Here is a 27347-nt window from a genome sequence, read left to right as displayed (position 1 = left end):
AACGTAGATGCACGTACAGCTGGAAGCTCCTCCAGATGCGTGATTGGACGTGCTTGAAGCCATATTTACACTGAGTCAGATACGATGACGTCATCAACAAGCGGCATTTCGATTGTTTGGTAGAGTGCAAATCAATACCGTAGGCCAAAAAAAAACACCACCAAGCTCTAAAATTGACTATTTTGTAGTATGATGAGCGTCGGGGAAAAGAAAACCTGGAAAGACATGCCGTGGACTACATTATATTTTGTCCTAATTCTAAAGAGAGTGAAGAAAACGAGCATCCAATGGGTTGAATAGACTGCTGCTAAACAATACATACACGCTCACACAGACACGCACACGCACACACACACGCACACACACGCACACACACTACTGAAAGACTCAGTCAGGCTGTACAGTCCCAGTGTGTGTGTGTGTGTGTGTCAGAGGTTCTGACTCTCGTTAGTTTGGCTGCTACGCCTATTGCCGTACACTTGGCAACCTCTCGTCAGTCCGACCCTTTCATAAGCCTCCAACCACCAAGGGCCCTGGCATCGAGCCTCCCGCCAGCATGTGTGTATGTGTCTGACTATGAGTGCGTATGACTGTGTGCGTGTGTATTTAGTGGCAGGAGTCAAGCCAGACCTTTCTGATCTGTTTTGACACCACAGAATTGCACAAGTGACAGGGCTACTCAAACAAGGCGGTCGCGGAAGGCTCGAAGACGCACACACATGCGCACACGCACACTGGGGATGCAAACACATTCAGTGTGTCAATAAAGGACTGAACAGTGCTTACAAAGAATATGTTCGGGGGACCAAAAGGAGTTCTTTTGCTCTACGACATCCAGATAGCATGTTCCCTTCCGCTCTATCTTATTATTCATCAACTATTCCTCTTGACTCATTCATGTTGGAGTAAGCGAGAGAAAAGCAGGGAGAGTGGCACGCAGGCAAAGCATAGCGTGTCATCTGGGACGAGCGGCTGCACTGAATCACATTACGGGAAAACGAGAGAGAGAGAGAGAGAGAGAGAGAGAGAGAGAGAGGACGGAGAATGGAGGAGAGAGGGAGAGAGAGTGGAGGGGAAAAATGAGATGAAAGAGCAACAAATGAGAGATTTCCCTGCGAGGCGCATAAATCAGCAGACTATGAACAGCAGCTCAAAGCCTGACTCCCAGATTGCGGACCAGAGTCTCGCCCCACTCACACACACACACACACACACACACACACACACACCCAACTAAGATTCCCGTTCTCACCGCGATTGGCATCAAGCTCCCCCACAAGACACATTACCTGCTGGCTGGGAGAGCCGGGTCATTACAGAAAGCAAAGAATCAATCATAAAGCGGACTAGCAGGCCAGACTAAATGAACAGAAAAGGCCGGTTTTGGAAAAATGTCTTCCATTGACAAAGGTGACCGACAAAATGCTCCATCAAAATATGAGTAAGAAGGAACAAGTTCCTATTCCTCACCACCGACTTTTTGGATGCCACACACAACCACCTTTAGCAGGCGCTAGCCCATACACAGTGTATATTTAAAAAAAAAAAAATTCAAATATATATGGTACACCCATGTTCAAATGCCATGTTTTTCTGAAAATGCCAGGTTTTTCTGAAAATCCTTTTCAAAACTTTTCCCACCATTAATGTGGCCCTATAACCTGTACAACTCTGTTGATTATTTGTTCTTTTCAAGAGGGGAAGTAAAAATAAATACTCAAATCTTGTGGTTGCACAAATGTTCACACCCTCTTATAGCTGGCATCTGGCTGTGTTTAGAATTAACCAATCACATTCAAAGTCATGTTAAATGGGAGTCAGCACACACCTGCCACCATTTAAAGTGCCTCTCATTAACCCCAAATAAAGTTCAGATGTTCCAGTACTATAGGGTTTTCCTGACATGTTTTTACTTTCGAGCAAACGCCTGAAGGTTTTGCGGTAACATCGACTGCTATTTGGAACTGTTCATAATTCCCTCCACCTTGACTAAGGCCACAGTTCCAGCTGAAGAAAAACAGCCCCAAAGCATGATGCTACCACCACCGTGCTTCAGTACATGTTGGTGTCCTTGGTGAGGAGCAGTGTTGTGTTTGCATCAATCATACCTTTTGGAATTATGACCAAAAAGTTCAACATTGATTTCTTTGGACCATATCAAAATCTCCCAAACACATGGAAAAATGTGTTATGGTCCTCAGAAATTGAGGCTTAACAGTTTGGCCATAATTCCAAAAATGTTTTTATCTTGGTCTCATTTTTTCCCCGTTTTTTTTACACAAAGAACAAGCATTTGTACAGGGGTGTGTAAACGTTTATATCCATTGTAAGGTTAAAAACAGTGGGGGACCGTGTATTTGGTACCTGGGTCTTCAGTGGGGACTTACAGACTCTATCCACTTCTTCATACTACCACTATCACGTCACAATTATAGAAACTCTCAATATTATGAAGGAGAAAAAAAATAGACAAAAGCAATACAACAGCACACAACTGAGCCAGGTACATCATCTGGAACAGTTCAGAATCAATATGAAATTAATAACATAAAATATATATACTTCATGCTCATTTACGATGTTGATTATTAAACAGATGTGTTTTGCTAGTTAAACTTGATTCTAACAAGTTTTGCTCTGACAAACCAATCAGTGTATGGAAAAATGCTTATATTATTATGTGAGCAAAATCTGAGATCTGGTTGGTAGAAGAAACACTCCCATTTACCATCCACATACACATACCGGAAGCAATGCAGCCAGCAGAAATGCTGAGAAATTAAAAGACTGTTGGGGGAAAAAGAAGCAGCGAAGGCTTTCCCACCACTGGTTAAAAAGGAAGGAGGTGGGTACAAAACGAGGTAGGGGGTATCAAAGAAGACCAGGGGAATTTGAAAAGAACGGGTCATACAAGACACGGTCAGATTGGTATGCATGCGCACGCTCACACAAATACACACACATGAATCAGAAGCATAAGGTTACAGATATTTTTAGGAATGGCTTGGTAAGAGTCAATAATGCAATTTCATCTCGTATGTGTGCGCGCATGTGTAAACTCGCTGTGGCAGTTCTATTCCTTTTCCAGCCAAATATGCCTGTGCCACACCCTCATGGTCCAATTGCATGCTCTCACATACTCACAGTGTGAGATGAGAGAAGTGTTGGATGAGATACACCTGGTGGCCCAACAGCAAAGCCGTCACTGAGAGCAGAGCCAGAGACGGAGCTGAGCAGCACCGGTCGGCTTGCTTGTTCTTGAGCAGAGGAAGTTGAGACACAATCCAAGTTTGACACATTTCAAGTTAATTAGTGCACAATCCCTATTTAAAGCCATGTCCTCTGGTGCTGGATTACGTCTCTCCTATGCTTTAACATGTGTTCCTCATTACAATTACAGCTTGAAAAACCTTGGAAGTTGGTGTGAAAATATCGGTGTAATTGCTCTTCTCTTTCTTGCACAAACATTACCCAGGAATGTTTTCTTAGAATAACAGATTCACATTTTTCTGTGACATTTTCACACATACACAAAAGAACGCTATTGTCTCAAGTGGGACAAAACATTCTCAAATCTGATTTGTCACTACTAATATAGTATTATATAATAAAATTACCAGAGTCTCTTCAAATGTTTTGGGTCAAGTCATGTTTCTAGCTGGAAAAGCTCAATTGTACGAGAGAGCTTCATTTGCATCTACAGAGGATATAAAAGGTCCACACACCCTAGGTCAAATGCCAGGATTTTGTGAAAAAAATAAATAAATAAAAACCATTTCAAAACTTTTCCCACCATTAATGTGACCTATACCCTGTATCTCTCAATTGATTTTTTTTTTAATCTTTTGAAGAGGGGAAGTAAAAATAAACTCAAATAATGTAGTTGTAGTTGGGATGTGACTATGTTCAGTATTAATTAATTGAGAATTTATTCTGATTAACCCTAAATGAATTTCAGATGTTCTAGTAGGCTTTTCCTAACATTTTTTTTGCTTTCTAACAGAAGCCTGAAGGTTTTGCGCTAACACTGACGGGCATTCGGAACTGTTCATAGCTCCCACCATCTTGACTAAGGCTGCAATTACAGCTGAAGAAAAACAGTCCCCAAAGCAAGATGCTGCTACACCATGCTTCACTGAGTAGTGTTGTGTTTGCGCCAAACATACATACCATTTTGGAATTATGGCCAACAAAGTTGAACCTTGGTTTCATCGGACTGCAACACATTTTCATAATTATGAAAGAGATTTTTCTTTATCGTCCGAATAGCGGAAAAATGTTTTGTAATGATTTAGCTTTGGTCTCTTTTTTTTATATCACAGCAACAAACTGGCATTTGAACAGGGGTGTGTAGACTTTTTACATAAACTGTACACTCATGGGCACAGTTATGGGAATTAAGAATGGAAATTTGAGAAAATATGTAATAGTCCAGCTTTATTTCTTACTCTTCTAGGAATATGACACCCAAATAGTACACTTCATTTTGCATCAATAGCGCAAAGACATAATTAATCAACAGTTTTCCAGAAAAACAACAGAATAGTTCATCCAAAATTGTCTGGATGGATTCAATTGGGTTCAAACTGTCTTGGTAGGTTGAAGAATTAACATTTAGGGTGAAATCATTTGACTATCCTCCCTCGTGACTGATTCATTAAGAGGTCTGTCTCAATACTTTTGTCCCAGTCGTTTATGTAATAAGATTGTGCTTCCGGTGGAAACAAAACACACCTACGCGGCACAGCAGTGAGAAACTGGCTCCCCTTCAACCGGGGGACAAGTGTGTCAAAGCCAGGCAGCATCCACTCTGCTTAAGTATCCTTGGGCAAGACGTCCTGCCACGTCTGCAAAGGTCAATTACCCAGAGGGGGGGATCAAATATGCATTTGAATTATGATTATGACAGAATACTACTTATAAGCCATCCACGCCACTTCCACCTATACGACGCCCCCCCAGTCATAGCATACTATCACTAAATCTGGTAATGTGTGTGTGTGTGTGTGTGTGTCGACACATGACTGTGTGTGCTTAACCACACCGCTCCGTATCAACCTCCACCATCGTGAGTTGAGGGGTTGTGGTTCCTAGAGAAGCACTTTACTTAAATTAGACTCTCAACGGCTCGACGCGCAGGTGTCAGCCTCAGCATGCATATGTGTGTGTGTGTGTGCGCGCGGGAGTCTGTGTGTGCACACTGAATGTGGGTGTGTGTGTTGCCGGTGTGCGCGAGGAGACTAAACAAGACAGAGGATCGGCAGACAGCGAGCGCAGCAACAAGGGAGCAAGCACAGGGAGAGGATTGGAGGCTGTGATGAAGAGAGAGAGATGAGAATAACCTAGCGTGACCTTATTTCTGCGAGGCTTTCCCTCCACTCTTCGTGCTCCTTCATTTCACTCATATTTACACAGGAATAAAAAATATGATTGGAGAGAGTCACCGAGATGAAATTAAGAGGTGGTGGAGAACGATATAGATGAACTACAAAAATATATAAGAGACTACTGAAGAAAATAAATTACAAATTAGCAATTTAACAGTAAATTACTGGTTTGAATTCTTTGTCAATTTGTTTTAAATATATGAAGCCAAAAGTAAAAATGATATTCAAGCATGCATTGATAATTGTATTAAAATACTACACACAAAATTCTCAATGAAAACTTTAATGGTTTTATGACACATTCAAGATTAGAATGATAAAGGTTTAAAAATTATTTTCAGTTTCAGGTAAAATACAAAGATTCTGGTGATTGCAGTTCAAAGCTAATATATGCACATATTTAACTTCAACATGTAATGGCACCCTGGCTTACAACGGGAATAATGCCCTATCAAAGCCTTGTAAAATCAACCTTAGCCACAAAATTAAGCGCACTTGAACAAACAAACATCACGGCCAAAACAAAAATAATAATGTTCAGTGATGACAGACGGCAATTAAAGGAACAATGCATATTGTTATTTTTGTTTGTTTCACAGCCAAGGAGCAAACTTCCTTCCAAAGTTCTTTTACGCTCCTTTAACAGTTAACTGATTGATAGTTATTTTTTTTTATTTTACAGCTAAGGAAGCGCCAGAAAAACACAAAAGAAATTATTTTAAAAACACACTCGTTAGTTCTTTTTTAGTACCACTATTTCAAAAACAGTTCAACATGGCATACTGCACTTTTTGTCAAATATGCTAATTAAAAATAATGTGCTTCATTTGTTTATCCCTATCCATACTGTGATAATGGGCTCTTCTATACACTGCAAGCCATTAAGAGAGAAGCTTCACTTCCTCACTAAGAGTGCCTATTAAACAGATTTAAGACGTTTCCTATTATAGAGAATGATAGTTTCGCAAGATTTCCCATTTTTAAGGAATAAACTTCCCTACATTTTAGCTGAGATCAGCAAAACAGATCTGTTGTTTGTGAAATACATTCCTGCTTGCCACACTCCTAGATTCTAAAACTTGAGTGTGACCTCTTTTTTTCAAATCCATCTTTTAATTATATTTAATTCAACTCTTAGTTGGCTTTGCAAATAATGACAAATATTGGAAAGCATTAAAGATGATTGTTATCAAATACGTACTCGACGTTGGAGACATTGTTCACAAACACACACACATATATATACCGTGTGTGTGCGTGTGTGTGTGTATATATATATATATATATATATATATATATATATATATATATATATATATATGCTCAATGCTCAAATCAGACTCCATATATCAAGCATGCACACATGCCTCCAAACATTACAAAAACACAGATCAAAACAACTGAGAAAGACAGTGGGCGGTTATTAACGAGACAAGAAGAAGAAGAAGAGACACTTTAGCGGCAATCATAGCTGCGCACAAGACACGACAGAGAGAGAAAATGAGAGAAAGACGGTGAGACACATGCAGAAGTGCAGAGTTTCGGTTTTAATCAGCCTGAATCCAAAATTTAGACAGGTACATGGAGAGACACAAGAACCCCGGTGGGATTAGGACCTCGTGTGTGTGTGCACGTGTGTGTGCACGTGTGTGTGTGTGTGTGTGTGTGTGCGTGTGTCCCGCGAGACTGATTAGCCATGAATGACTGATGACGGATCTTTGTTGTTGTTGATCTTTTTTTTTTCCTCCTAGCTCTCTCTAGTTGTTTTTTTTTTTCTTCACTAGTCGCAGCCTGCGCAAGAGTATGGGAGGGAATACATACACACACGCACACACACGACTGCATGTATATTCAACAAAGGATCCTGAATATATTTAATGCTTTCATGTGTGTCACTGTGTAACGATCCATGCTGTTCCACACAGCTCCTTCTCTCTATTTCAGACTCCCAAACACACACATACACACACAGCTATGCATTACCTATTTAATATCTACCTGTCTGTCACACCAATCTGTTCCGTCGACATGACACTACAACTATGAAGAAACCTCCAGCATTGGGAAGGCTTTTTAATCCTCACCTCCAGATGAACCTCCAGCCCCCCCCCCTCCATCCATCTGAGCCACTGACAGCAAAACAAACTGGACATAGACCCGCCTGAATGGAAACCATTATAATATGAATGGGGCAAACAGCTGAAATGAATAAAGGAGAGAAGCGGGACACAAGAAAAGCATCAAACAAGTCCACTCGAGTGTCTGTGAGTCAGGCCCTAAACGTGACCCCGAGACGGATAAAAAGTCGGCTCGTCTCAGGTGTCGTTGGACTGAGATAAGGTGATCGCTTTGTGGGGTGTATGTGTGTGTGTGTGCTTTCAAAGACGGAGGTGCGTGTGGCGAGGAGACTGTGACATCATACCCTACTCCGCACTCCTCCGCGCAAAGTAATGTCGCCTCTCGGTCACATAGCATAAGCAGGGGGATTGCCTTGACCCCGATGACAAAGACAAGAGCCCATAAAATAGCGGTCTGCAAACACACACACGCACACATACACGCAAATCTTTTCACTGATTGTGTCACTTTCATACCAGAAAGAGCAGCCATACACATATACAAAAAAAAAAACATGAAACAGTTTGTATTGCATTTTTAAATAGACAGCTATTATGGTCTTTTAGGTTTGTATTTTTCTGGCCTCTGATGTTTTCTCAATATCTTACAAGAAAAAGTCTTGAACTCATGAAGCAATATGGGCATAATCAGGAAATTATTCAAAGGTATTATGGCTTAAATGTTGCCTTAATAAAATAGGTAAGGCTAAAACTGTGAATTTACAGATTTATGAGTCTGAAAAGCTTTTTAAAAATGATTCACTAATTTTTATTGTAGATAAACCATATTATCGGTACTTTTTCTTCTGTGGTCCATAGGAATTCTGAAAATATTGATCTTTGCAGTGAATTACGAAAATCCACAAAATCAAAGTGAAAATTGTGAAAATAAAAAGTAAAATCTTGACATTTTACAATAACAGAGACAATAAGAGTATTGTTTTAAGTAACTTTGTCACTCTCAATTATCATAAACCAAATGTTATTATTGTGACTTACTAAAATAACAAAAGCAGTGCTATGAATGGTAAAAATATTACAGAATTTTAGAATCATGAAGAAAATGGTTCTAGTTAATATCTTAATGTACATTTTTTGAAAGTGTATACAACACATGCACATACCGCACAGCAGGTAAAATTGGACTGCTTTTGTCCATTGATTTAAAAGGAAATTTGTAAAAAAAATAATAATAATAATAATAAATAAATTTAAAAATGACTGTTGAATTGAGCTCTTCAACACAAAACTCATCCAAACATGCCACTCGTGAACTTTGCTTTCTGCACTGATGAATAATCCTGTTGGTACCGAAAAGTGTCTTTGACAAACTGTTCCCACATAATTGTCAAATACGTTCAAACGGCAATTTAAAATACGTATTTAATCACAGCACTTTGCATTCATTCCACCACTGGCCATGTGTAGTTCAACACTGCAAATCCAACAAAGATAAGAAGGAAAAACAATGAGGCAATGTGGACGAGGAGAGGAAGTGATTTGAAATCGAGACAGAAATAGGAGGAGTGCTGAGAGGAGCTGGTTTACTTACAACCGCAGGAGACTACGGGCGTGTGTGTGTGTGTGGAGTTAGATGGATATGAGCGAGAGCAAGATGGAGGGGGGAGGGGACGATCGAGAAGAAAAGAGAGTGACAGCGGAGTGTAGCGTGGGGAGGTACGGGGCTGCGAGGAAGAGGTGAAGGAGGAAGAGGAGGGAGCCCTGGAGGACCACTCGAAACAGAGAGGAGCAAACGCAGAGCGAAGGAGAGGTAAAAGAGGGAAGCAGAAGGAGAGGAAGAGGAGGAGGAAGAAGAAAGGCGAGCATGTGGTGGAAGAGGAACGGGGCGGCGGCGGCGGCGGGCGGGCGGAGGCGAGGTCTGGTCTGCGAGGGAGCAAAAGAAGTGGGGAAAACGGGGAGAAGAGGAGAGAGGAAAAGGAGCACATGGCCAGAGAGAGTCTGGCACTTTCCATTCACATGCCAAATCATCAGATGGCGGCGTGCGTTCACAGCCCCGAGATGTTGAAAGCGAGCGGGCCCGACTCCCTTCATATCACAACCACAGACAATAAGCAGCTGTTCACATGTTGGATGAGAGTTGGAGGCCAGACAAAAGTCTTTCTGTCCTTCAAGCAAACGTGCCTGGGAACAAACATGCTCTTCACTCAAGACTTGGACATCAAAAAGGGTTTCACTCAATATAGAATTATATTTCAGTGGGCTTCCATTCATGTGACCCTTTGGAGGTGGACAATTCTGTAGGTGGGGTTATTACCACAGGTCATCCTGATTTGATGCACATAAGTGGCACGTTGTGTGCTGTGATGAATTTTTAAACTCATGGTTAATTATTTTCTCTTTGTATAAATGAATTTTTGAAGATACAGTGAACCCAGTTTATCACGGGAATATGTTCCAGAGCCACCGCAATAGGATAAAATCATCAATATAGCAAGACCATATTAAAAAAAATAATAATAATGTTTTAGTCCTCCATACGCTATAACACAGTTTATTAAAACACACTTAAATTCATTAAAGCACCCTTTTGAATGTATTCCATCGCACCTGTTCTCACTCTTGAGCACAACTTTCTAAATCAGAGGCAAAGTGTGCTTGCTTCAAGCTGTTTGTCACTCCCAGTTGAAGTTTCATATGAAACTGAATACGAAATTAATTTAAACACTTAATATTTAAACATCAAAACAAATGTCTGCTGTCTTAATGCCGACATATAATGCAAAACGCTGTGGACAGGCTAACTGAAATTAGCCTAGCTCAGGGTTCACCAACATGGTGCCCGCAGGCACCCAGTAGCTCAAAGACCACGAGAAGCCAGCAAGCCCGGTCTAAAAATAGTTCACAAATGAGATGGGTCTCATTGTTTGGGTGTTAGAGACACTTACCAGTGAGCTGCAGCCAACATTTTTTTGTTGCTATTCTTTTTTAACTTGCATCAGTGTAAATTTGGAAATGACAATATTTAAGAAAAAAAATCTAGTTCAAAGGTCAGTATTGTTGCGTATGACCAAGCCGCAGCGTTTGTGGAGACAAGTTGGATTTGAGCACGTTTGTTATTTCAGAAGTGTGTATCAAACTGGTAGCCCTTCATGTTAATCAGAACCTGAGAAGTCGCTCACAGTTTCCAAAAAGGTCACTGATCCCTGGCATAGATGTTACGGTAATTATAAACCTTCAAACAACTCCTACCTTCGCTGTCTCTTGTTCTTAATCACGCTGCATCTCTTCCAGGAGACCTCAGTGCTGGCTGGTATGTTGCGGCACAATGTGGAATTATACACTAAAGGCGGGCAACTTTAAACAGGGACTTGCCTGTCTGCTGTAAAAACCCAGACAAAACGTTCACTTAAAAATCAACAATATAGCGGGTGAACACTGTATGTGACAATAGAGCACAAACTACACAAGGCCAAACAATCCTAATTTGAATAAGCACCAGATTGTACACCTCCATATACACAGATCCTGCCGCGACACTCCACGAAGGTTTTGTGGAAATTGGTTAAGTAGTTTATGATCCCGCTCACTAACAAACGTGTACAGTATGTTTGAACAGAAGTGAATTGACAGTTTGCTGCATCCAATGGCAGCTCAGCTGGCTGCAGCCTCTACCAGCTGTCTCCTCCCCACGGGGGGTCGTCTTGCACGGCGCGCCCGGGAAGTGCCCCCCGTGCCCTGGGCGCAGTCGAGACGAGCCCAGTCTGTCCTGAGACGCTCATCCATTGCTGACTCATCTCACATCTACACACACCTCTCTCTCTCTCTCTTTCTCTCTCGCTTTCACTTCCTGTCACTCTCTCGAGAGGCGGCGGAGACGCCAGCCCGAGGAGACGAGGATGGCGACCAGTGGGTGCCGTCAAGCGATTGTAATCTGACTGGATTACCAACCAGGTGGAAACATTCAGCCTATTCACTCCTTTTTCTCTCCCTCTGCCATCCCTTCTTCGTTAGTATTCTCATTCAATTTTTCCAGCCTTTCCGTCTCCTTTGTGCCTTTAAATACACTCGCACATGCACAACGATGCACTTTAGCTGACTCATAGTTACAAACAATACACGTGCATTGTCCTCGCCTCCCAAGTCATGTGGTTCGTGTGTGTGCGCGTGTGTGTGTGTGTGTGTGTGTGTGTGTGTGTGTGTGTGTGTCAATTGGAGGATGAAGGGGTGTGTCTCATCTGTGCTGCCTTGACGATCAAAGCTGAGAAAACTTCTACCGATGAGAGACATTAGGATCAAGACCAATGGACACATGCTTCTATTCGCCGTGAAGAACGGTGAATTTAAGTGTGTCTCAAACATGACCGAGCATGAGACCAGAGCGAAGTGAAGGTGTTTGTTGGAGGGAAGGGGGGCAGGACATAAAAGAAAGAATGAGAGAGGTGGGGGGGGGGGGGGGGGGGGGGGAAACGGGAGAGGTGATGGAGAGGTTATCTGCTCTTACAGAAACATTGCGATTATGGTTTATTACTTTTTCAAAGAGCACACAGGCTTTCGGATGTGTGTCTTGTGTGTGCAGCTGCAAGCGGGGACGCGCAACAAAAAAGCTTTTCTTTGTGTGTGTGTGTGTGTGTGTCTTAGTAGGTCACTCACGCACACTCTCTCACACATACACACTCATGTAAACAAAACTGCTGTCTGGGAAGTAACACACCTGTTCAATGACAAGCTGTGCCACGCCCTCCATAATACTGCACACCTGTGCTACTGCAGGCTAAAACCTCACACACACACACACACACACACACAGCTACTGCCCAGGGCTAACCACACATAAATGGAAGAAAGAAACTGGAAGAACAGTACAGGTTAAAAAAAATAATAAAAAAAAGAGGGGGCAGCAAGGCAGACAGAGACAAAGGCTTTCTTCCCACCGCTCCTATCAGTAATCAAAACGCCAGTGTAATATCATTATGGGATTTTATCAAATGGGGGGTTTGTGGCACTGGTATGCGACCATCATTCCATCACCTTGTCAAGCGTGTCGATATTCAAACAGACACCATGCTGATCTAAATAGGCTTCAGAAGGATTGACGGATTGCAAGCTTTTCCAGGGAGTGGGATCTATTTTTTTTGGTACACTCAATTAGATGTTTTTTTAGAAGGAGGAGAAGGTGGTAGGAATTGTGGGTATGCTTTCAAACAAACGACCCCTCACACACACGCGCGCGCACATGCACACACACACACACACACACACACACTGCCCTTCCTCCTCCTGTCCCAGTACAGCCAACTCGAAATAATATCTATCCCCTTAGCCGAGGCCTGGAGCGAGGCATACAGCTTGCTAAATCTCTAAGGGGGGCAGGCACAAAAGGTATAACCCCCCCCCAAAAAAACTCACCTCCAAGCAAATACGCACATATAGCAACCCCCATCATCAAAACAGCAATCCTCTATGCCCGTCATGTCAGTCAAAAGCCCATCAGAGACATGCATGGAGAGTCTGGATATCTGCGAGCTCAATACAGTGTCATGCACCTTGAGACCCAGCGAGAGGCCCCCTTGAATATATTTCAATAGCATTATCACCCCGCATTACTATGCTTTCTCCCCCTCCAACATTACAGAATCAGGTTTAAATTGGACCATAATGCATGTGAGCGAGCGGCGCTATCAGTCTTTGTGCAGAATAATCTGGTTAAGGCGTTATGCAGGTTAGAAGTGTGTTACTTTAAACAAGCCCATTTTACATGTATAAACTCTTTGTTGGGAATTTTTTTTGGGGGGGCGGGCAGCGCTGGGGGAATAATTCCAGTTAAAATAGGAGAAATACATTTGAACTCTCTCATAATAGGCTGCACAATCTATGTGGCATAGGTTTGTTTTTAATCCTACGAATATGAATAACGAGTATTATACAAAACCTATAATTATGTATTTAAAACGCCATCAAGTGTGTGTGTCTTACATAAGAGCAATACATAATTTAGAACCTATATTTAATTTATTATACATTAAAATTAAATAGGCATGTTCATAAACTGGAGGTATACATTATTTTTCAAGTAAAATGTGTCACATTTGTTTAGTATTCAACGACAGACTGCTTGGAACAAATTTAAGCAAGTATGTCAGATTGGCAAAATGGTATAAGATATTTATATAAAAGAAGAGTAAATGTGGAAAGTAAAATTATGAAATACGAAGTATGTGTGGATGCTGGTCGTATATATAAGCGTATACAGTTAATTGAGATAGATAGATAGATAGATAGATAGATAGATAGATAGATAGATAGATAGATAGATAGATAGATAGATAGATAGATAAGTGATTTTTGAGTATCTTTACAACTAATGAATATGCAAATAAGATGGGACAAGTGGCTCCTATACAGCAGATCTATAGGACTGAGTGTCTTGGTCCATTTGAAGAATCCGCTGCATTTGCAAACGTTAATTAATGAGCGCTCTCATCGGACACGTTCACGTGCATCCAGTTAATCGCAGTATTTAAACACTTATATGATTTTTAAGTCGTGGTCCCCCCTCCCCCCCTGCACATCTACACGAGGATATGAACACACAGGAGGTACCGTCCCATCCCCACAGCCCTGCTACCCCTCCCCCCCACACCCGCCCCCCATTGAGACAGGATACCAAAGCTACTTGTTAAATCTAATGCATGCACTGTCAACCCATTCGCACCCCGTCACGTCGCCGCTCAATATAGAAACCGGATTTTCTGGTATTACCCGCACCTCCATTAGCCAGAGCACCCCTCGAAGCAGCAGCACCCCCACACACAAACGCCACGACATCCATCGGCCCACCAGAATCCGACCCAAAATCTCTTATATGACAGCCATGCACTGGGACGAGCACGGTTAATAGCCTTCATTTATTGTTTAATGGGAGGTGTAAGCGGTGGCATTACCCAATCTTAATTAATTACATCGAATGACAATGATGAGTACTTTACTAATTGATGAATTAGATAAATGTATGGCAAGATTATGCCACTGGAAACCAAATTATTAATCCACGTGCGATAAATGGATGTTTTTGAAATGGACCAAAATATGAAGTATTCATTGGTTAACCAATGAATTACATACATGAAAGTAGAGAGATCATGTGTCCAACAGTTGACAAGCAACTCGTGTTTGTCAAACAAACCAGCTGTCTTTTTTTAAACTCGTCAATGTTCCTAAAGTTTGTATTTTTTTATATATATATATATATATATATTTGTATTTCATGTACTTATTTCTTTATTGCATGCATATCCAGAAAAGACGATTTCATGCAAAACTGACCTGAGTGCGGAGCCATGGAGAGATGGGATGAGTAGTACTTCCCCGGCTGGAAGTGAGCGGGGTGCTGCACGGAGCTGTGGCCGCCTGACGCCATCCGAGACGCGGCGCTGTGAACCAGCGCGCTCCGCTCCGTCAGGAGGTGGTGCGGAGGAGCGAAATCACGGCTTTCCATCCGGGCGAGGAGCGATAAATCCCAAATCCGAAGTAAAATCCGGAGGCACCGAAGATCTCAGGCGCCCAGATGCAAATAATCCCCTTTATGAACTTCGGGATCCGCTCGCATTGAGCGGAGTTTTGGCTTGGCAGGGTGGAAAGTGAGTCCCCGTCATCTCCTACAAAGGAGAAGGCAGGAGACACGTCAAAGCTCTGACAATAATGAGTCAAGCTGGGATGGAGCCGTGCAGAAAAGACTCGGCTGACACACGGTCGCCGCTCATGTTCACACGATAAACAAACAAACAAACAAAAATCACATCTCACTTTTGGGGAAAAAAAAAAAAAAAAAGCTTTACGCACTATATCCTAGCGTCAGTTAATGAGAAACATGTAAGGTGTGCTGATGTCCAATACGAACAACACTCGGCCGCAGCATGCATATGCATGTTCTATTTTGGCCCCCCTCCCAGGGTCCTAGATGCAAACCATCAGCTTCCTATGCATGCATCCATCATGTTAAAAAAAAACAAAAAAAAACGCTCCCCTTAGATTGTTCAGACGGAAAAACAATCTGGGCCAGCATGCAAATATGACGAAAATCATGCAGAAGCCGTTTTCGTCCTAAATTATGACCATTGTTCTGCAAACTGCACCCCCAACCGTGCTCAGACGTCACTTTGTTTACACTGATAAAATTGCATTTGTTCTCCCACTTGTCATAAAACCCTCATATGCACCAGAAGATGGAGACGGGGTGGGGGGGGGGGCAAAAATAAAAAAAATACAATTTCTTCTTTCTGCATTGTTTTAATGTAATAATTTATGGCGCATTTAAACGTATTCCACTTCTTTTCAGCCCTTTACAATAGATGCGACTGTGCTTGTTTCTCGTATGGCAACATCAATGAAAGCACATTTCCATCAACGTGTGTACGATGGCAAATGCGATGTGTGTGCAGCACACGCAGCAAGCAGCGTAATCACAAATCAAATCACCTTTATGCCTCGGTGCGATGGGTAGCGTGGCAATAAACAGTGAAATAGTAGGAAATCATCGACTTTATATGTATGCCTTATAGCCCGGGTCATTTACTTAAATAGGGCTCCCTGTGACGCTCAGATGGGGAGTCATCTATTGGGCCTTTCAGTGTCCATCTAGAGCTGCAGATAGAACCTCCCAGGAACCGAGAAACAAAGAAAATAAATTCTCTAGTGGATCACATGCTTTTATGCTAAAGAGCATAAAAGCATGCACTGTAGAACTTTTTAAACCGTGGGGGCACTTTTAAAGTTGCGTAACTTAATGTGTGTCAATATCCATTAAAGTGCATGCATGTTTAAAAATAATAATAATTTAAAAAAAAAACAGACCTGCTTGAGTGCAGGTCGCACGTTTGAAAAATCACAATCTAATGGTTTACTGTTTTTGCATGTAGAAAATATCGATTGTGATCAGAAGAGGAGAAGTGCGCGGGCCAACGGAGCGCACAACAGGAGAGCGAAATGGACTCTCCCTCGTTCCTGCGTGGTTTAGAAACAATGGTCTTTCTCCACGGGACAGCGATCATAAACAACTCCGCTATGACAAAGCTCGATACATTTTTGCCGTTTTTTTTTTTTTTTTTTTTTTTTTTGCCGCCTCCCGAGCCGTAAACACACGTCTTTGTGTTTACGTTCCACGTAAACAGAGAGCCACTCCGGCTACATTTTAACAAGCTGATTCTATGTCTTGTGTTATTGCACGCCACGCAAACACAACGACCTGAGTGGATTTCGCATGTATGAGTCAAAGAAAATGACCATTTGGAAGCAATGTAGTGTGTGAGTGTGTGCGTGGGCGTGTGTGTGTGTGTGTGTGTGTGTCTGTGTGTGAGAGAGAGAGAGACGGACTCATACACGCACGCACGCACACTTCATGGTCTCTCACACACACACACACACACTTACGCTATATTACACTACAACTATATTGTTAAGCGAATCAAAAACTTACAAAAGTTAACATGCAACGAGATGTGGCAAAAGTGACTAAAAATTCGCATCTGGCGTAGTGCAACACAATTCCTCACAATGCACGAAAGGGTAATACAAAAAAATATATTACTTTTTTTAAAATCCACTATCTACTGAAGCTTTGGACAAAAACTTTTGAAAATGCATTAAATTGCCAAGTGGCCCGGGTTAAAATGTAAACCCATTACTTCCAACAATTCGGCAATAAAGTCGAGTCACAATGCATAACAGCGACACTAAATCCAGGCCGTTCAAAGGGGCCGGCGAACGCGAGAGGCAAGCCCAGCCGAGGCGAAGGAAGCCCGGCGTCAGATCAGCCTTCGCACCGTGAGAAAGAGGGAACTATGTGGGGGTCCATTTATCTTTAACCGGGGCTTTTCCCCCCCTTTAACCCCCACCCCCAAAACACACACATATGAACGCACGATAATCAAGTAAAATTGTGTAGTGAATAGAAGCGATCATTTTAAAAACTAATTGAATGAATGAATTAGAGACAGGAAACGGGGAAAAGGGGAAATAGTGTTAAAGTAACAGGAGAAATCTACAATACTGTACTGTAAGACTCACTTTTTTTTGTTATAACCCCCTTAAAAACAAGATTATTAAGGCAAGAGTCGGTAAATTTTAATGTACAACTAAATATTGTATTATATTGTATAATATATTTTTTTAAAATACAAAGCACCTTAGTCTGATTGAAATGTTGCATTTAAACGATCCTATCATGCCAGCCAGAAAAGAGTCACATTAGTGATGATGAGAAATAAAACAGAAAACATATTTGCTACTTACTAGTAACTTATATCCCTTGTATGGCGAGTGGTGGCTAAAAGGAAGAGTATCGCAGACGAAAAAGGGGGAGAAAAATCGTACAAAGTGAAAATCCCCGAGTCGCAGAGATGAAACATGTGGGATTGATTACATCCTATGCTGCTGCTGCTGCACACTGTGCTGTGCACTCACTGGAGGTATGGCACAGACGCGCCGTAGAAGTTCGTAGCTTGTAGTGAATCGAGAACCGTTCATGCAGCCGGGGACTCAGACACGCCGGGAGGAGGAGGAGGGTGGATGGTGGGAGGGGGGTGGTGGTGGTGGGGGGGGGGGGGGGGTCGGGGGGGGAGTCTGTGTGCGGGGAGGGTGAACGCGCGCGCCTACTGGTTTGAGGACGACAATGTGAAAGCGTGCCCGTGAGGCGCCCCCACCATCACACCACACGCCCCCCCTAACCCCCCACCCCCACCCCTCCATCCGCCCTTACTCCACCCTAGGTTTCTCTACACACACACATACAAGCATCCTCCCTCCCAGTCATCGGTAAGCCCGCGTCACCATTGGCTGTCCATCCGAGCCAATGAGGACGTTGCTGGAATCGAGGAGGGAAATGGCTCAGGGTTTGATTTGAAGCCCTACTGCGAGCACCATGCACGGCCACGAGCACTACGAGGCCTGCTAAATTCTCAACTATTCTCTTCTGTATTGCACGTGCCTCTACTGTAGTCCAGCTACCTCTCTTTCCATTGCACGTTTACTACATAACGGAGAGGCCGTGTCAACTCAAGGCCCGGGGGCCAGATCCGGCCCGCCGCATCCTATTGTGCGGCCCACTAGAGAAAAAGTGTCCACTTCATGTTTTCTGTGCAATGGATTTGTTTCTTTCTGGTAAAAAATAAATAAATACAATTCTATGGAAATTTGTGTTGTTCATTTATGGTTTTATAAGCATTTATTTTCACCAGTTCCCTACATTAAATATAAATTGGACTTGAGTGTACAGTATACAAACATATTTGTTTGCCACAATTACATGACTTCTGATTTCAAATTAAAGTTGTTTTTAATATGTAGAACAATGTGGCCTGCGATGAAAGTGTGTGGCTATAGTGCAGTGATTCCCAACCGTCAGGTCTGTCAAGCAAAATTATGTAATGTCACGTATTTTGATTTACTTAAATTTTAAATGTAAATAAAAACAGCTTAGGCTACTATATAATAATAATTATTAAGTATTATTATTAACAGGCGGCACGGTGGCCGACTGGTTGGAGCGTCGGCCTCACAGTTCTGATGACCCGGGTTCAATCCCCGGCCCCGTCTGTGTGGAGTTTGCATGTTCTCCCCGTGCCTGCGTGGGTTTTCTCCGGGCTCTCCGGTTTCCTCCCACATCCCCAAAACATGCATGAATTGGAGACTCTAAATTGCCCGTAGGCATGACTGTGAGTGCGAATGGTTGTTTGTTTCTATGTGCCCTGCTATTGGCTGGCAACCAGTTCAGGGTGTACCCCGCCTCCTGCCCGATGACAGCTGGGATAGGCTCCAGCACGCCCGCGACCCGAGTGAGGAGAAGCGGCTCAGAAAATGGATGGATGGATGGATTATTATTAACATACTCCCAAACTAGAAAAATAGTGTATCCTGTGAATAACTGTGGTTTTGAAAATTTTGTGCTGTGTGTGTGCTGCAAAGTGTGAGATGCCACCTGATTTTCATTGTTCTTGTAACAGTGGCAAAGTTCTACTCTATTTCATTAATTGGTCTGAAAATTATTATAAAATTATATTTTCAGGGAGGGGCAGATTACCATGACCTCGATGACTAAGAAGCTAGACAAACTAATTGTGCATACTTTATCAATCTAATGCCGATCATTTCATTTATGCAATTACATTTAAGGCTTTTAGTCTATTTAGAGTTTCGATATCTCTTGAAATGTGCCACACCAGGAAAACATTGATTCAAGAAAAAAAGAAAGAAAGAAAGAAACAAACAAACAAAGAAAGAAATGAACCAACAATGCAGTTCAATACAATTGTTTACAAAGATACTAATCTTCTATGTTTGTATATTAGGCATAAAATACAATAATACAAAATAGTTTCCATAACAATGTCAGTTGCAATGACTTGATAAACGATGAACCAATTTAATTCCTGGTCACATACAACAGTACTGATTTTGATTTGTTTATCAGTACTGTATGTTTATCATTGTGGTTCCTGTTTCCAAAGAGTACGGCACCTCACTGAGAGGTAAACAGAGGTTTTCATGTAACCTCTCAAAAAAAAAAAATTTTTTTTTAAATAAATAAATAAATACAGTATTAGACACATCTCTCCGCCTGACAAAGCAGTAGCTGTTAACTTTCACCACTGCCAAAATTGATCCAGACCTTTCTTTGCATTATCTTGAGAAATTTACCACCCTGCCTTCTCTGGCATCAACACCACAAGGAGCCTCGCCTGCCTGTCTGACCTCTACTGGAATCTTCCATCACCCTGCTGTTTGCTCTCAAGCCGGCCGGCCATCAGACGGTGGCCAACGCTGGCTACTCGTCCGCTCCTAATATATTTAACATTTTAATTAGCCCATGAGTTAGTCTTAAGCATCCTTGCGTCCCTTGAAAAACACTATATATAAATCTAAATTATTATTACCATCAATCATTGAACAACTGTGCCAAACGTTCACAATCCATGTAAAATGACGTGTAGGCCAGTTGTGGCCCACGGGCCTTAAGTTTGACACCTGTGCAGTTTTTTCAAAGGAGATGAATTCCTTGTGTGTGCTTGGCCAATAATTAAGATTTTGAATCTGATCTCATTTCATGTAATTCTAGTGCACAGGTGTACCGAGTATGACAACTTCATGTTGACAACTTAAAAAGAATTCAACTAAAATAACATATTTACATTAATGACAATGGTATTGGTTATGTGATCATTTGCAGTGCCGGGCAGGAATGAAAAATATATACTTACTTACTGTACTTATAAGTAGATGTTTCTGGTATGTGTACTTGAATTCCTTTTTCTGTTTTTTTTTTTTTACCTTAACTCCATCTGAGGCTAGATATTTTTTTCCAACCTCCACATGAAAAAAGACGTCAACTGCCGTTGAGATTTTGATTGAGATCTTGGGGACTTATAAAGTGTCAAAGAACGTGAACCGGGGAGCGTTAACTACAATGACGTAACAGATTTGGCAAAGATATTCACCATCCATGGCCTTATTTAAGAGACTTGCTTAATATTGTCAGCTCCAAGAATAATTTGTGGCGAATGCGCTGTGTCTTGTGCTAGCTCTAAAAACCACCAGCTTCTGGCATTCAGAAATTCTCCATCTACTCTGGAAAAACAGGTACAAGTCAAATTATTATTTTTTTAAAAGTTATCACTAGCTAATTTAGCATTTATTTGTTGTCAAAGCTCAGGGAACACGTTTTGATGCATAAAACCTTAAGCCAATGCTTGCTAGTTTATTTGTCTATACAGTACGAGCGCTATAAAACTTAATAAACGAGGTAAACTATTTTTTTTTCTATTGTGTCAAAACAAGTATTAATTGTATATCATTGAGAGTAAAAAATAAAAATAAAAAGAAAAAGAAAATCTCCTTTAAGGCCATTTCAGAGTCTGTAACCTACTTTTTTATTTGAACTTTTACTTAGTAGGTGACAGTTATGAATCAGTACTTGTACTTTTACCAGTCTTTTTCATAAACAAGTATCTGTAGTTCTATTTAAATACCTTTTATCATTTGACACATGTGGGTGGGTGTCTGCATTGGTAACGTAAAGTTTAGGTTTGCCGTTTTAATGTCCGTCGGGCTGTGAGACACACACGCGCAGACACAAGGTGCCTTCTACACGACTGTACTCGGGGTCAGCTCTCCCTATGCTTGAGGTATTTAGCCCATTAAAAGTGGAAGGATATGGCCTTGTATGTTTCCACGTCGAAATACATGAGCTGCGAGAAGCTAATACAGTATTCGAGTCCGGCTATTGTTTACACTGGCACTTGAAGGGTTAACGAGGCTGCGGCCACTAACGCGCGTCCCGATTAGGCTGGCACGCTGCCAAGGCGCTGTCCATCGCAGAGTGTAAACAAGGTTCTGATTGGCTGCTGGCCAGTCCGCACTGGGCTGCCTGCAAAAAGCAATTACTGCCCCCGCGGTTTCAAGGCGACCCGCGCCGAACGATGAAAGGAGATAAGGAGGAGCTGTTTCAAGGCCCCCCTAACGAAACCCCGGTTGGCCCCCAGAGCAAAAGGAGAGTCAAGAGTGACTAAATCAAAGAGAATACCGTAAAAAGGGGGGGGGGGGGAATTACACGCCGAATGAAATGTAGAGGGGCTCGGTGCAAGAACAACCAACAGCAAGTTTGTGTTTAGGGAACGAAGAGGAGAACACGGTGACGCGGAAACGGGAAGGAGCTGACTGAACGCGCGGGGGTCCCACCAAAAGTTTTGTGCGAATGGACGAAGGATGGTGGCCACTTTTCAAAGTGAGTCGTGTAGGCCTGCTGCTCCCACACACACTTGACATTCTCGACCGAAATGTGCTCCAGAGAAGATTCAACGAGGCAGAGATGTTGCTGTTCAAGCGCGCTGTACATTCGACAGACACTTTAGATTCCCCACGATTAGGAAGTGCACGTGTTTGCTTTTCTTTTTTTTTCTTTTTTTTGCATCAATTTAAAAAAATAATTCGACATTTTAGCCAAGGTAACTAATATATTTAATTCTTATTTATATCATTTGATGTCCTGACAAACGGAAACAGACGTGAACGTATCATTTGCTTTGGTCCGAGCCCAAACAAAACACTACAGTAGATATCCGTACAACCACAAGATGACTATATACACTGTATATGCCTTGCTAGTGCAGAACATGATTTTATCGGAGAATTAATTACATATAGGCCTGTAATTTAAAGAAAATGTAGTGGTGGGAGTAGATTTATTAGGCCTATAATTAGATCATCTTTGCCCTGTTTGCCTATTGAAAGAGCATCGAGAATTCCGTAACGTTGCACTTACTGTATATATATAAAATGCTGCATATATGTAATTTGCTATATACGGCTATATAATTTGCCGCATATAAAATGTGAAGTGCACGGTATAATGTGTGCAGCCAGAATTTGTCACATCAGCACATGGAAAATAAAGTTTACTTCAGCCCCAAAATTGTTTGTATAGGCCTTCAGGACAGCAGTAATTGCAAAAGCACAGATGGAAAAAAATAGTGAGTCATACAAAATTAAAATTTTTTTTTTTTTTTTTACATTTTACCATCTCCAACATATTTGGTCAAAATACCACCCAAAAAAACCACTGACTCCCTCATCCCAATCATATAGGTCTCCAGAGGTTAAAAAAAATGCACATACAGTATTCAATTTGCATATGAGTCAAAAATGTTCACAGTGCAAACTGCACGGTTGTGCAGCCAGAATTGGTTACAGCTGCACATGGCAAGTGAAACTTAATTCATCTCCAAAATTGCATGGCTACAGTATAAAATTCACGGCATTAAATAACGCTTAATATAAACAAAAATTGTAAATATGCTGATGAAAGAATAGTGATATTATTCCATATTCCTTTACATTAATTTTTTTTTTTTGGTCCAAATTGAATCCTAATAAAGGAAAAATATCATTAAAACACATCCCAATTTTATAGGTCAGAGGTTAAAAATGTACATAAAGTATAGATGGAAACAACATTTTCTTTATCCCCCAAATTGTTTATATACAGCATAATGAGTCAGTGAATGCTAATTAATAAAGTGAGACGGTATTGAGTGTGCTGTGCAAAACTAAAATATACAGCAGAGGGTAAATAGAATTTCTTCTTGATAAATTACAATGAGTGATACTGTAGATTAGAACATTTAATTAATGCCATAGAATGTTATTGCAAATGTGCAGGTAAAATAATGGTGACGTGTGTTAGTAAGCGATATAGATACACAAGATACTTTATATGAGATAAGGATATAGTATAAAGATAGTAAGAATAGTGATATTCTAATAGATTCAATTATATTTTAACATTTTATTACTTGTATGGTGACAATTTGGTCAAAATCTAATCCTAAAAAAAATTGAAATCAACATTGAATTACAATTTTATAGGCCTCGGGAGGTTAAAAAAATGCATATACATCACTATGTAATTTGCATATCAGTCAAACCATTCACCTTGTAAACTGCACTGTATACAGTACAGGAGCACATGGGAAATAAAGTTTATCTCAACCCGAAGATTGTTTGTATACAGATTTACTAAATAGTGAATGCAAAATATGTTGATGAAAAAAACAATGAAAGTCTTACAATTGTTGCAGTCCTATTGGTTTACATTTAAACATTTCATTACTTACATAGAGAATTTTTCCAAACCGAATCCCAATATCTTTTATTAGATATCTATTATAGTTTTTTTCACCTAAAACGTGGTGGTTATGTGTGTGTGTTTTTGTATGTTCCTGCGTCCCAGAACCCGCGTGCCGGGGGTTGGGGTGGGGGGGTTGCGGGATAATTAATGCGGATTGACTGATTGCTCTTGAAACAGAGCGGTCCTGCGCTGGGATTGTCCTCAAGCAGTGAAGCGTCCCTGACTGACACTTTCCACCTTCCCTCGCGGCTTTCTATTCTATAGGGGCTTGCTCTTCTCCTCTTCACACTCCTGCATGTCCTGGGCTGCTCATCTGCAGTGTAGCTCGGTAGAGCACGCCAAGATGGTTACTCAATAAAGTACATTCGAATTAAAACATAGTGCAATCTCACTTCTTAAAAAGATTACTTTTACCCATCGTTTTCATTAGTGGAAAACTGCACTGAGAGGTGCATCTGATATTTTGCCCCGATACACAATCAAAACATTAGAAGTAGCTCTGGGCTACCATTGGCTACAACTTAAGTTATAAAATGCCAGCCAATACAAGAGCTGTGAAATGTATTAAGACAACTCCAACAAATATAATAAAGCCCAACATAAGCTTAGAAATGGCTCTCAGTATCACAATGTTTAATGAATACATCTTCTACATCTTATTTTGTACTAGATTGCATTAGATTGTGCAGATGATATACCTAACAAATTTGCCAGTGAGGGTACAAGGTCCGTCTATATATGAGCATGCTGAAGCATGTTAAATAAGGGTGTTCATAATATTTAGCCTCCCCAATAGGGGTCGAACCGATTAATCGACTAGTCAACTTAATTACTCCGCATCGACGTTTAAAATGAAGTCGACTAATCGTTAATTGTATGATTTTTGGCATCTCCTCTTCCAATCGGCCAATTTACAGAGGACTCGGCATATTGGTGAGTTGTATTTTTTATTAATTAATTAATTTATTTCTATGCAGTCAGTTGAAATATGTCTTAACGTGAAATCGGTCTGTGGTGCGAAAAGGTTTGGAGACCGCTGTACTGTGCTGAAAAAAATATCGGCATTAGCGAATAATCCACTTAGACTCGACTTTCTTTACAATATAGTCCACTACAAAAATAACATTTCAATCTTTGACGGGTCTCTTGTATTGGATCAGATTGTGCAGATGTACCTAATAAAGTGGCTAGTGAGTGTGTATGCAGAGACAATGACAATGTCTCGAAGCATCAATTTCCTAGATCAACTATGATGTTCCTAATATTTTGCCTCTGTAATGGAGCTAAAAAAAAAAAAATAGAAACACTTCTTCATGAGTATGATGCAGTACGGTACACACACGCACACACAGTCTCTATTGAGCCATTCAATTCCACATATACTTTCTGGAAGTAGGCGAATAAAATATTTCCTGCACATTACCAGCAAGTGGCTAAATTAACTTAAATGCCATGCCAGCCACCCTTAATATTAAATGACCAAACTTTTTGAAACATCTAAAAAAGACCCCTTTAAAAAGTCATAATTCACAGCCAGTGGGAAACATGCCGGATTTAAAGGAGGTCCAAATGGGGGGAGCCAACTCCACGGGTGCCAGTCGAGGAAAGGCAGTCGTCCCCTGTTTCTGATAGAATTACCAAAAAGAGCCGTTCATTTGGGAGCGGGCTCCCCTCAAAGTGGTCCGGCCATTTCGTGAGACAAGAGATATTCGATTACTGAAAAAGCCTCGAGTGTGAAAAAACGAGGCTCGACGGCATCATTTTTGTACTATTCCGATGGCCGACACTGTAAATATCGCCCCCAACACGCAACAATGAAAAGACATGACTGGACGCAAACACAAGGTGACCTTTCCTGGGAGCCATGGTGCTGCTTGTGATCATGCAGACAAATGAAAAGGAAATTCGTAACGTCTGTCCTTTGGATGAAGATGATGAAGAAGAGATAGATGGTGGTAGAACGTGGGGAACGGTTGGGCGCCAAATTAGTACCTGTCACACAGATATATATCCAACCGTAATCAGCTCCAGGCCTGTGTGGAGACGACACCAGCATCTATTTATGGGCTATCAAAACATGCAGGTAGAGGCTGTAATTATCGTTACGATTTATGGCCATAGCGTGTTGTCTTGCATGTGTTTACACGGTAAACTCAACACTAAATTTGAAAATGCGATGATATTTCTGGTTTGCATGAAGTGAACAAATAAACTCGGACTACTCACGACATTTCATGAAGATTTTCTCGTGGGGTAGAATGTAAAGAAAATAAAACTCACTCAAGTGTCTTAACTGAAGATTACAAACATGTTTTGCTAAATTCTAAAATGTCCAGGAATGTTTAGGTTGGATTTAGCACTCTATAGGCCACCATGGGGTCAAAAGGTCACATGACCCTGTGCAACACAACACTCATTTTTGGAAGAGTCTTTGAATTATCTCAACAAAAGCTTTTTGCATAACTCACCCTTCTGTGATTTAGTGGATCCATTAGAAATTAATTTTAGGAAACTTTCACTTTACAGCAGTGGTTGTCAAACTTTTTACAAAACGTAGAACCTCAGAAAAATACTACGCTCCAAGAATCACCATCATGACTAACATTAAAATGCAGTAGTGTAGAAGGCCAGAAACAAGGCATAGGCTTTATTCCTGAAATTATAGTGAATATTATTGTAACCCACTGTAACATTATGGACAATTGCAACATTAAAACCACTTAAATATAGGGGAGACTATACTTAATGCTTCCATTAAAATGTATTGTACCTAAATTAAAGTTTGAAAATAAATGGTTCCAAAAGAATAAATGCAAATATACTTAAAAGTTAAATACAAATGGACTGCACTTAAATGTACTATACTCGATAAATCAAAATAAGCCACCGTAACATTATGCACAGTTTGAATATTAACATTGTGCGTAACTATAGGATAATGAAAAAAATTTACTTCAATGATGATTTGATTTGCACATAAGTAAATATTGTTCCTAAATAAAAGTTGGAAAATAAATTGCTCTAAAAGATTAAATACAAATGTAAGTTAAATACAACTGAACTGCACTTAAATGTATTATACTGGATTAAAAAAAAGATAATCCACCGTAACATTATGGACAGTTTGAACAGTAACACTGTGCTTGAATGGGAAAAACTGTACTTAAATGATTCAATTAAAATGCATTATACAAGAGGAAATAATGT

General features: G+C 41.0%; 1 protein-coding gene across 4 annotated transcripts in view; it reads right to left on the bottom strand.

Annotated features, from left to right (window-relative positions):
- bahcc1b (BAH domain and coiled-coil containing 1b) overlaps nucleotides 1-27347 on the bottom strand; it is an 80844-nt gene that overhangs the window by 52145 nt on the left and 1352 nt on the right. For 3 of the 4 annotated variants that reach the window (XM_061705840.1, XM_061705842.1, XM_061705843.1), the window contains exons 1-2: nucleotides 17753-17954; nucleotides 14789-15120 (exon numbers count right to left, since the gene is read on the bottom strand). In XM_061705840.1, the coding sequence (XP_061561824.1) occupies nucleotides 14789-14960 (172 nt within the window). In that variant the 5' untranslated portion in view covers nucleotides 14961-15120; nucleotides 17753-17954. Of the gene's footprint in view, nucleotides 1-14788; nucleotides 15121-17752; nucleotides 17955-27347 lie in introns of those variants that run through there. The other variant, XM_061705841.1, reaches the window with a different exon arrangement.

Source organism: Phycodurus eques, chromosome 19, assembly GCF_024500275.1.
Source record: "Phycodurus eques isolate BA_2022a chromosome 19, UOR_Pequ_1.1, whole genome shotgun sequence".
In the NCBI taxonomy this organism is placed as follows: Eukaryota; Metazoa; Chordata; class Actinopteri; order Syngnathiformes; family Syngnathidae; genus Phycodurus; species Phycodurus eques.
This window is presented reverse-complemented; position numbering and strand designations above follow the sequence as displayed.